The 12,607-nt window shown below is 38.2% G+C and overlaps 1 protein-coding gene across 1 annotated transcript in view; it reads right to left on the bottom strand.

Moving 5' to 3' along the window:
• The window catches only part of LOC127637148 (coiled-coil domain-containing protein 60-like), a 39,196-nt gene extending 28,274 nt beyond the window's left edge, over positions 1-10,922 (bottom strand). The window contains exons 1-3 of the mRNA XM_052118070.1: positions 10,740-10,922; positions 3,716-3,793; positions 3,321-3,394 (exon numbers count right to left, since the gene is read on the bottom strand). Coding sequence (XP_051974030.1) covers positions 3,321-3,394; positions 3,716-3,793; positions 10,740-10,922 — 335 coding nt within the window. The remainder of the gene's footprint in view (positions 1-3,320; positions 3,395-3,715; positions 3,794-10,739) is intronic.
• Between the last annotated feature and the right edge of the window lie 1,685 nt (positions 10,923-12,607).

Here is a 12,607-nt window from a genome sequence, read left to right as displayed (position 1 = left end):
ACGGAGGTTACGACAGTAACCGAGACATTTCTCACCCTCACCTACCATATAGCTTCAAAGGACATGGATGTAACCACTGGAGCAGTACAGATTACTTTTATGTTGCCTTTATGTGATTTTTGGACGTTCAAAGTTCTGGCCACCACTCACATGCATCGAATGGACCTACAGAGCTGAGATATTCTTCTAAAAATAATCGTTTGTCATACACATCAGGGTATGGTAAAAAAAATGTTGAGAGAATTTTAATTTTTGGGTGAACTATCCCTTTAATATACAGTGCATGACAAAAACAGAAGTCTCAGCCTCTTGGCAGCCACAATAATGGCATTTTTCCTTCAAAAAATGCCAGTCTTCATGAGCCAGGGTATGAATATCTCAGCACACTTGGCTATTGCCATGTCTGTCATTAATATCAACCATTTTGTGGTGCACAAAGAGAGCAAGAGTGAGAGAGAAATAGAAAAAATGAGAGCGAGAGAGAGAGAGAGAGAGAGAGCGAGAGAGAGAGCGAGAGATACTGTGTTTAAGTTCCCCACAAACAAAATGCCATCGGTGATGCCCGCCAGGTTTTAACCCCATAGACACTGGGCAAGACACAGACAGGGAGAGTGGGTTGGGTGGGGAGGAGATCGAGAAAAAGAGAGGCAGAGAGAGAGAACAGATAATATAGTTCATGCAGCAAGAACACGCAGTTTATGAACATTTAAATTATTAGTTTATTACTGTATGAATTTCTCATTCTGCTTTAAATTGAATCAGCTCTGTGCTAGTATCTACGGGGTGCGCTGTCAGAAAAAGGAATTCAAACATTACAATAAAATGCCAGAGCTGGTATTACAATCTTAGCCTTAGATGGCACTCCCACAGTCTGTTCACTGACCGTCTGATGCATACAGCAGACAAAACTGACTAGAGCTGTCTGAAATCAGCAGTTCAATCTGATTGGCTGGCTTTACTCAGTTTCTGGGGGTGGTGTACACAGGTTTGAATCAGTCCATCTGGAATAAAAGTTGTGTTTGCAAAGGTTGATACAATGAGCACCTTTTAGTCAAATCTGATCTGGATTTGGTAAAGCTTGTGAGGTTTATGGCATTAAGCAGATATTTGTGAGTTTTGTTTGGGCACTTATTGGTAAGTAAACTAGATATCCATAAGCAAAATATTCAGTTTTCTTTTCTGAAATGTATTTAATCGGTACATAGACCATATTCAAATAATCAGTGTTTTCTGTTCAGCCATTCACTAAGGTTGCTGTCCTATTATTTGAACAAGTTTTTGCCATGTCAGTCTATTAATATATTATTTATGTGGTAACCAACTATATCAGATCTACCTGCCCCTATACAGCACTTAAGAAAGTGTGGTTGGTTGCTTTAGATGTCAGTCAGATGGTTTCTGTCTATCTGAGAAGGTGTTCTAGGTCAGAATAAGCTGCAAAGGCTTAATGCTGATAATAAAAAGTCTGGCTACATTATAGCCTTATGATTTAGTGTATATTTTGCCAGCTCTCTATTGTGCAGGTTTACATTTTGAAGTTTCTGTTGATTAAACTGATCAATGGTCTTTGAGGTGCACACACAAAATGAAAAGCAATCTTAAACTTATTAGACTTTAAGGTGCATGAATTTTATATTAGATTGCAGTGCATGTCTAAGCTGTTGTTATTCTTGGAGGTCTCAGTTGTTAAGTTTTGTATTTCAATTTGGTAAGTCCATTATAAAACGAATAGTTCACACTCTACATTCTGATTGTATGAGCCACTTTCAGAGCTGTTGTAAAATAGCCGATAAACAGTGTACACACTTGTAAGCACACATGAAATACAGTATATTAGATGTCAATGCTGTACGTTTCTACATTGGTTAGCAGCTGTAAACTACCTAGATCTACAGGTCTAAAGTTAGGCTAAATTACTTGTCGGAAGAATCATTGTGATTATTATTAATAATACATTTAAAGGAATAGTCCACCCCAAAATTAAAACTCTCTCATCAGTTACTCACCCTCATGCCATCCCAGATATGTAAGACTTTACGTCTTTTGAAGAACACATGAAGACTTTTAGAAGAATATCTCCACTCTGTAGGATTATACAATGCAAGTAAATGGTGGCCAGAACTCTGAATCTCCAAAAAAAGGAAGATAAAGGCAGCATAAAAGTCATCTATAAGATCCCAGTGTGTTAATCACTATTAATCTGTGAGTTGCTCACTGGGGCTCTAAATACAATCATTATTTAATTATTTATTTTTATACAAAATGTACAATCATATTTAATCAAATTACACAATGATGACTCTAAAACTTTATAGATATTACAGTTTCATTGTCTGTTAATGCACGATTTTCTTTAAAGCTGATTTGGAACGATGTATGTTGCAAAAAGCGCTATATGCGATCCAGTCGGTTACGGGTTAGAGACAAAAATATTATTCCTTTTTCACAGTAAATCTTGACAGAAGTCTCCTTGGCAATCATGATTTCAAGCTCAATTACACTTACTACAGTGCCATCTAGTGCTCTGTGCATGTGTCAAGCACTAGGAAGTGTAATCAAGCTTGAAATCATGATTGTGCCTAGATACTGCAATGACAAGTTGTGCATTGAAAAAGAGTTATATTTTGATCTGCTCTCATACAAAACAGACTGGATCACTTCAGAAGACATTGATTAGTTGAATGGATTACTTTTATGCTGGCTTTATGTGCTTTTTGGAGCGTCAAAGTTCTGGCCCCCATTTACTTCCTTTGTATGGGCAAACAGAGCTGAGATATTTTTCAAAAAATCTTAATTTGTGTTCTACAGAAGAAAGAAAGTCACACATCTGGGATGGCATGAGCCATGAGGGCGAGTAACTGATGAGAGACTTTTAACTTTTGGGTGAACTATTCCTTTAATTATGCATTGACCCCTTGTGTCTTATGAGATTGCTGTTGCTGCAGTTTTATGAAAATCATTTTACCATGTTAAGAGATTTTAGGTAAAACAAAACTCAACTTTGTGTCGTATCTAACCAACAACCCCTAATGCCTGCTTGACATGGTCAAAATCACAGTAATGCAAGACTTGTTACTCTATTTAAACATTCTCTTCTGTATTTCACTAGTGCATTTCAAATAATGCTAAACATTTACAAAGTCATTAAACAAATAATACTAAAACAAATAGCATTCAGGAAACATACATATTCATATGTGTGTTGCAAGCGATCCACAAATTTGTCAGTGCTTAACTACAGCATTTATGAATGTAGCTAAACTGCACTAGCAGCCTGATACAGACATAAACAATAATTACAGCATAGTAGGAAACCTAACCTTGTGCGGCACAGATGTTTGCGTAAAACCATGTCCTCTCTTTTCCGAAACTGCAGACACTGAAGTGGCAATTTCTGAGAAAAATAACAAGAAAGAAACAAAGTACAACTAGTTCAGTAAAGGGCATAAAAAAGTAAAGGGTTTGGGAAAACAATGATCCCCACAAGTTAACGCAACCTAACTGGCAAGAGAGAGGCCTAATTCTCAGAATGTGACAATTACACACAGAATTTACACCTATTCACACAATGAATCGGCTGACTTTAATTAAAACTTTTGTTTGCACCTATGCCATGCGCTGCCTCATACTTTTCACTCAGCTGCTGAAAGAGGACTGGCATGTGGAGATATAATCATTGGGAACATGTCAGAGAGCTGCTGATAAAGCCTCACACCTCATTTTCCTGTGAAGAATGTTGAGGGGTTTCGAGAATGAGAGTGTCATCAGCGCCAGAGATCTTCTCCTTTGGTGCCTATTAAAAAAAAAACATCCCCAAGTAAGTTCAGGATGATTTTACTGCAGTCAAAGTTGCATGGGAGTGAGAACTAAAGAGTCATGAGACAGCCTACGAAATCAAGAGAAGACATGGTATAAAAAGAGAAGGCCACTGATTCTTCCATTACAGCACAAAAGAAAGTTTTCATTGCAAGTTTTTGAACTAAGTGGATATGGAAATTCAAATGAATGGTTAACCCAAAAATGTATATATCTGCCATTCCAAGTTCACATGACGGTCTTTAATCCGTGGAACAATATGAGGTGAAAGTCTGAAGAGGTGCTGTTTTTCATGCAATCATGCTGAATGTGGACTGAAGGCTTCAAGGTTAAAAAATATGCTAAACCTCCATAAAAGTATCATAAAAGTGGTTCATACAACTTGTGTTATATACTGTATTCCAAATCTTTGAAGCCGCATGATAGCTTTGTGTGAAAATTAAACAGCCTGAAATTTAGGGCATTATTCAAGGTATAATCCTTAGCGATGTCCGATTCATAAATTATTCATACTTTTTTTTTTTCTTGATTTTCTCCCCAATTTGGAATGCCCAATTCCAAAAGTCCTCGTGGTGGTGTAGTGACACGCCTCAATCTGGGTGGCGGAGGATGAATCTCAGTTGCCTATGCGTCTGAGACCATCAATCTGGACATCTTATCACGTTGCTTGTTGAGCGTGTTACCGCGGAGACATAGCGCGTGTGGAGGCTTCAAGCTATTCTCCGCTGTTCACAGCATTCACGCACCCCACCGAGAGCAAACCACATTGTAGCGACCACGAGGAGATTAACCCATGTGACTATAACTTCCCTAGCAACCGGGCCAATTTGGTTGCTTAGGAGACCTGGCTGGAGTCACTCAGCATGCCTGGATTCGAACCCGTGACTCCAGGGGTGGTAGTCAGCGTCTTAACTCGCTGAGCTACCCAGGCCCCCAATTAAACATTCTTTTAAATAAATCAGTGGATTTGGTTCACAAAACTGTCTGAAAGATTTGTTCACAAATCACTTTTCCACTTGTATGGTTGTAATTTATTCACAAATACTAATACAGTTCTTCATTTTAATTATTGATTGGGTGGTAGTCAGCGTCAAAACTCGCTGAGGTACCCAGGCACCCCACTGATACTGTTCTTAAGTTTAACTCATTGACTCAATGTTAAGTTTTGTTTGAGCCGTGGCACAGCTGTTAGTGCATGCTAATAAAACATGTGAGTTGTGGTGCTCCTGGGAATGTAGATTTGAGACCGGACTGCATCTTATCCTAACCTCCCGACTTCCCTCTTCTATCGCTCCCTAATTTCAATCTCCATTGTCCTGTCAAATAACAGCAAGAATCGCATAAATAATATAGAAATAAATCACCACCAGCTTAATTTCTCTGTAAAAGTGCACTGATATCTAAAAGCCATCTTCCCTCCAATATGAAATACCACAGGTCAGTTTCATCCCATAAGTCTGGAACAGAGGTAGACAGAGAGAGAAAGCCAAGAGTCAGAGGCTGAAAGAATATGTCCTTTCGCGGGCAGAGGTCTCTGCTCCGGCCGCCCCCTCACTCATCTCCTCCCTGCCCTTGTCCGTATCCTACCTCTCCCCTGCTGACAGATGATCTCATTTGCAGTAAATCTGTTTGTGTTGGAGCCAGACATGCCAGAGCTCTCTCTCCACTGACTTCATACTGCTCTACCCCTACTGAGATTAAAGGCACAAAATATGAACCACATTTAAACACAGTTTAAGAAACCATTAATATAATGCACAAAAGAACTACTCATTGACTTTACAGTCGTACTAAAACCTGAATCACATGACAAACTTAATCATTGTTCTTTAACTGGACCATAATGACCATCCACAGTAACACTATTGGGTTAATCTCTCACCAAAATGTCCAGGGCACATTTTACCCCAAATCAAAAGGGGAAAAAAATGTAAATGACATTTTTGCCCTAAAGAAACCAAAGCCTATTTAGGACCATATTTTTTAAATGTGACATTATTTTCATGACAATTAAGCATATATTCTACATAAATTGTCATGTTACTCATGAGATTTTAAATTTGAGTTCATTTCCATTATCCTAAAATTATTTAAAGCTACACTTCAGAAGACCTATAATAATGATTTATATTTTAGATCTGTAGGGATGGATTTTGTGGGAAATTGCATACATACGTCATTCACCCGTGCATGTTCACGTCATATCCGTACACAGAGAAAATAAGCTCCGTCTACTGTAGCGCGTGTATGGTGTGGGAGTGGCGTGAAGCTGAAAGTTTGAGAAAAATTTAACATGGATCATTCAAAACGGCAAACCTCCGAAAATCACCAGTTGTAAAAAAAAAGAAACCTGAAGCAACAGAGTCTGTAATAAAATCAGAATCAACATCGGCTTGGCATTTCAGAGGTGACAACAACTCAGAGATCTGAAAGGATTTAAAAGCGACCCAGAGATGGCTTTTTTCTTACACAAACAGGTAAGATATTTTATTGATATGGTTTATGTATTGTTGTGTAATCACACACACACACACACACACACACACACACACACACACACACACACACACACACACACACACACACACACACATATCTGTGTGCGAACGTTTCACTTGCTAGCACACATGTGTATATCCTTTAGTCCTAGGCTTGCCAAGGACATGTGAGTCTTGAAATGATGTTGACCACTGGTTGGTAACAATGACAATCTATAAATGAGTTACTACCGGGGTCTACTTGGCCAGAATATCCTTCAGTTATAAGAACTTTAAAACGCTTGACCTTGTCTAATGTTATTATTATGTCTAATGTTAATGAATGTTGCCTATGGTGCACCCTCCACAACACATTCGAATGTTCCATTAACAAATACAAATGTTGTGCATATATGCACTTCATTTCTTGTAAGAGAAGGGCACGCACCACAGAAACACAATGGACATTTGTTTAGTCTATCCTTGGAGAATTAATAGTCTATCCTTGGAGTTACCCTGTTTCAACGCAACAGGAATATGTGCAACAACTGATTACGGCAGCAGAATTATAAACAGTTTGGAAGAGTTGTGGAATTGTTGGAGAATAGCACGGTGGAAATATGACAGCATCTGCTCTTACAGTAGGTCTAATCATGTACACTGTAAAATAAAATCTTGTTGCGTCAACTTATATTATATATATTATTTTTTAATTTGTATTTTTATATTTACAATTTTAAGTTGTGTCAACTTAAAGATGGAGTAAGTCCTTTTAATCCAATACAGTTTTTGTCAAATTCCACAAATAATTCTTCACGGTCCACTAGCGGTCCGTTCTGTGTGCGCGCTGAAAAAAAGATCTGGTGTTTATACAAAGCCCACGGTAAATGGGAAAATAAACAAAGTGGATCGGAATGATCCACACAACACTATTGAGCTTCTGAAGGAGCACTAAAGGGAGGGGTGTCTTTGTTTGGCTGTTGAGTTCAAATGTCAACAGTTTTCTCAAGAATCGCTTACTCCACCTTTAAGGGAGGAAGTTGTTTAAACAGATGTAAGGGTTACCCTGGCGACTATGTCGCTATGTACGTTTATTGTTCACTTGTCTTTCATTTGCCTATGGGTTTTGTAGTTCGTTTCCTTGTCTTTTTTCATGGGTTCATGTGTTTATTAGTTCAAGGTGTTCCTTGTTTTCTCATTAGTTTCTTGTGTATTTAATCTCTGTGTTCCCCTGTGTACTTTGTCGGTTTTTATCCATTCATGACTTTAATGGTTTGTTCTAATCTTGTGTTTCTAGTTTCTTGTGTTTATTTTTCTGAGTTTAAAATAAAAGCCTGCTCTTAGATCCTCCTTTCGTCTCGTCTATCAGCAAACAATACAACAGAACTTAAGAGTGGACATTAATAAAAGTCGTATAATAAGAGCTTATGCATTCATAGTTTAATCAACTCAAAAAATTCAAAATTAATACAGGAGTTCAATTACACATGTTATTATTTAATATTATTGATAACTGATTATTAAAAATAAACGATAAATTATTGAGTAGTTAAGGCTGTTCTACTGTCAGAGATATAATAAACTGCCTTTTGATAGTATTTGTTCAGTTGATGATCCCAGACCAACATCTAATCACTCTGTCATGCTCAGATTTAAGCTTATCAAGCACCTTACACGCAAATCAGAATGATGGTGACAATCAAACACATCACTAAAAAGTAAAGTAAAAAGAGTAAAAAGATGAGCTTTAAATTATTGACACCTGAATGATAACTGAAAGTGACAACAAACACAACCAGATATATAAATACAGTAATAGTAAAAAAAAACAAAAAAAAAAACTTTTCCATGCCGCGGTGCACACTGGGATTCCGAATACATGAGTGTAATGTGCGTAGTTTTCTTGACTTGAAAATGTTGTTATATTTAACAAAACAGTTATTCTATCCAGGGCAGTTATTCTAACTCTACATGTTTAGTTTGAACAACTAAAAGGCAATATCTTTTTTTTTTTTATTACATTGTAACAACATTTCTTGGGGCAGATTCACTATGAGTAAATTGTGCCCATCGCCCAGTAAATGCGATGCTGTTTTGCATGCAGTCTCTGCGCTGGTTAATGCGTCCACAAAATCGTTGCTGAATGCAATTTGCATGCGCAATTCTGGTCATACGGTCCGATTCTGAGCATTATATAGCGGAGGATGCTGCAGACTACTTTGACACTTGACATACCCTGCCGGAACTGTACAGCATCCCTGTGACCCAGAAACCTGAATAATCTCTTAAACATGTAAAATATGAGCTTGACTACACGGTGCACCTGGATATAAGCCAGGTTATAACACCTTCTCCATCATTTGATCAAAAGAACGAACGGACTTTTTACTAAAATACATTTTATTTTCAAATGCTTTACACGTGAGAGTGGACATTTTACAGTTGGTGAGCACGTTTGATTATTGTCTCAGTTCACTCGGCTGTAAAGCTGTGCTTGCAATATAATAGTGATGTTTTATCATGTTACACTGCTAGAGTCTTGAAAAAAATACAGTAAAGTTTTTGAAAATCTAAAAATGATCCATGCGATTTAAAAAAAAATTAAAAGGTGAACAGGTGAAAAACGAAACTACCTGTGGTCCAGCACAGAAAGATCAACCAATCAGAGAACTGTGGGCAAGAAAGCCAGCCAAACAAGCCCGGCAGTGACCTCCCTCTGCCATGACGTACTGGGAGTGACGCAACCTTTTCTGACATTCCATGAGTACTGATGTCTCAGAACATCAGCACTTGGACACTTCACCATTTGTATCACTGCCTTTGTGTTTGAGGCGTCCTAAACTAAAATGTGAGAGAGCAGCACAGATAAGAGCAGCTAGATGAGTGTCCTTGTGACATTAAAGGTTTTAGCAAGCAGGTGTCAACAAAAGAGGATTTGTATGTGTTATGAGCCAGTTAAGTTTGATGTTCATTGAGTCAGCACATGGATTCTTTGAAGTCATTGGCATTGTCGCTCGCTCCATAATCATTCGGATTACTAGTACTACATCACATCTGGGAAATACAATTGAACTAACAGCTTTAGCATTAAGATATATCACAGAGTGACACAACTGACTGAGTAATTGCATTTACGCTTACCTGACACTATTGGATAAAGGAGTGTCCGTGCTGCAAAATGTAAACATGCATCATGGCGGAGGAGAGTACTGGCTACTGTGAAAAACTCAGGGGGGACCCACCACTTGGATGGCTATTTTTACAAATATAGGATGCATTTGTTCAAATTCCATTATCTTCAGCATGCTAACACTTCACTACAGATGCGGAGTAATGATAAACAGCTTTCCTGTTCATCAATGCTTGGAGTTGCGACAGACAAAGCTAATTGCACACTGTCTCTCTCTCTCTCTCTCTCTCTCTCTCTCTCTCTCTCTCTCTCTCTCTCTCTCTCTATTTCAAACACAAATCCTTGTTTCTCGAATGACTTGTTAGAAACAGCCCAAGCTGTCAGTTCTAGTCCTAAAGTGACATTTTCAAATTAGTAATGGAGACATGTACGTGCATCTTTAGCAACTGCATATCCCAATTCGTGGCATAAACATTTTGTTTCAAGCACAAGTGTCTTTATTTTATGACAGTCCTTAGTTTTTCCTCAGTGTTTGTACTTGTTTGTTGAACTGTTGCATAAAGACTGTCACACTCGTGCTGTATGGCCCTAAATCAGCATGGCTGTGATTAACTGCGTCCAACTCACAGTCATGCTAATATAGGGATAAAAGCACTCTTGCTTGTGGGATATTGTTTTAATATCAGAATATTTCACAATAAACTATATTATTTCTATACTTATAATCAACAACCTAAAACCAATGGTTATAAATATTTCCACAATTTTATATTTGATTTTGTGATTCACAATGCTTCATGGGATTGCATCGTTCCCTCGTGAAATACGGTACACTGCCCCTTTGTCTTTTTGTCCGAATTTCAAAAACCTTTTTGCTTCAAAACAAAGTTTGTAATGTTTTGATTCACCTTCTGAGCTTGTTGGTTTTGTTCATGGCTTACAACACTTTTATGAAGGATTTTATGGAAAGTCTATGGAAGAAATTAACTTAGGGAACACATACGGCTAAAAATTGAGCACTGTTGAGCTCCATTGTGTTTTAAATGACAGCCTCTGTCTCATTCATTATGTCTGCATTGGTTATATAAAGCATTTGGAAGAAAAACAGAGCTGAACTAAACTCTTAAGCAGGAATGGAATGGAGCACTTTTATAGCCACAAGCCCCAATGGAATGGATTGCCCAAATAGAGGAATATCTACTGTACAGTGTATATATATATATATATTATTTTTAAAACAACAAACAATTTTGTGTCCTGTATAAAGCTCCTTAATGAAACCTCATTACAGCTGTTATTTACTGTATATAATGTACCTTCTCCAGTTGCAGATATTTAATGATTTGTCTCTTTGGTTCCAGTTGAAGTGGCTTCAACACATCTTCGGTGTAGTTTTGGCTAAGTGAACTGTAGCCTCTAGGGGTCAATGACTTCTGTCTGTGGTGAAATCTCTCCCAAAACATCTCAGATTCATACGCTTTGCTTACTGGAAAAGGCATAGTCCGAGATCTAAAGAGACATTGCTTTGAACTGCCATTTTTACGACTTTAAGTTAAGAGTTATACATTTAGTCATTTAAAACTGTATTACACATATCAAATAAAATTTGTATTGTTGCAGCACTCACAAAAATCGATTAATCATTAAATATAATTTTCGTTTCTTGTTCAGATATTATACTTTATCCAAAAAGCACTAGTAGTCACAAAAAGTCTTGTAGTACAACTTACATGCTTATTGTTGAGTGTTTGGTCTCCAGTGGAAACAAGACAATTCAAAAACCGGTCAGAACATGCCTTAGGGCCAAAGTACTTGAAACCATGCTGGATGGATTACAAGCTCAGTGTATCAGAGAGTAACTGGTGGTGGTGACGTAGTGGGCTAAAGCACATAACTGTTAATCAGAAGGTCGCTGATTCGATCACCACGGCAACCACCATTGTGTTCCTGAGCAAGGCACTTAACTCCAGGTTGTTCCGGGGGGATTGTCCCTGTAATAAGTGCACTGTAAGTCGCTTTGGATAAAAGCGTCTGCCAAATGCATAAATGTAAATGTAAAATGTATCACAGATATTCTTAAAGCCATACTGTGCAGGTTTCAAATAACAAGCATCTTGATAATTTAAGTGAAATAGTATTCCATTACCTGTGTATTTTAAATTAAAGGACCCGCCATGTGCTTTTTGCAGTATTCAGAGTATTAAATAGAACCTGAACAAAATTTAAAAAAGCAAATATACAGTTTGTGTGCAATCAGCAGGACGTTTCTACAGTTGACATTTTAATTAATAAGGGTGAGTTGGCTACACTCGACCAATCACACAGAAGTCCCCATGCACTGTTTCATTCTGATCCCTGGAAATAAAGTTAACAAGCACTTAGACACCTACACAACCCCTGTAAAATGCTTCAACACAGCGCTAGTTTCAACAACACCATTAAAGACTACTTTAATGAAACAAAGGTCTCTTTGCCAGTCAGAGTCTGAGCAGAACTTTACCCAGAGCTGTCCATTCTCAACAGGCAGCTATTTGTTGCGTCCCTATTAGTACTATAAATATCCTTAATTAGAATCTCCCATAGACCCCCCTCCCCACCAACAGCAAACTGAACATCCAAGCCATCACTTCATCTCTACATTCTCTTCTTGTGGCATCATGGTTACTGCTTAGTAAGTGCTAAAACACAAGCCACTATATAAACAAAGGCTCAGATGTCTGCTAGCCACATTCTACCTTTTTTGCAGTGGTTTCTACAGCATCCGTGTTTTGCAGTTTGTGCATTTCTAGTTGTATAATTGGCTGGAACTTTCATTACCAACCAAAACCCTTCCGAGGTTCTTCTTTTTCATCCTTAGTTTTCATACAATGGCAGATGCTATCAAGTCCTCATCTAGGCCTCAGTATTGTCATGAAGTTTCCTGGTATCCCCTGAGCTATAGATGGCCTAGTGTAGTCTTTAACCAACACTTTGGCTTACCTCCCTTATTGGACCCCAGAGACCTTAGCTGGATTGAAGGCATCTTCAGAAGTCTGGGGACGTCTACTTGGCCTGGGTACTTGCAAACACCTGTGCAGCAAATCTCAAAGCTGCACAGAGAAATGAGTGGAGGCGTGTCGGAAGTGACTGGGGAGACGTGCAAGTGGAAAATTAGTTTGGATGTCAATCACTTCGCTCCCTCCGA

Source organism: Xyrauchen texanus, chromosome 4 (genome assembly GCF_025860055.1).
Source record: "Xyrauchen texanus isolate HMW12.3.18 chromosome 4, RBS_HiC_50CHRs, whole genome shotgun sequence".
NCBI classification, from domain to species: Eukaryota; Metazoa; Chordata; class Actinopteri; order Cypriniformes; family Catostomidae; genus Xyrauchen; species Xyrauchen texanus.
This window is presented reverse-complemented; position numbering and strand designations above follow the sequence as displayed.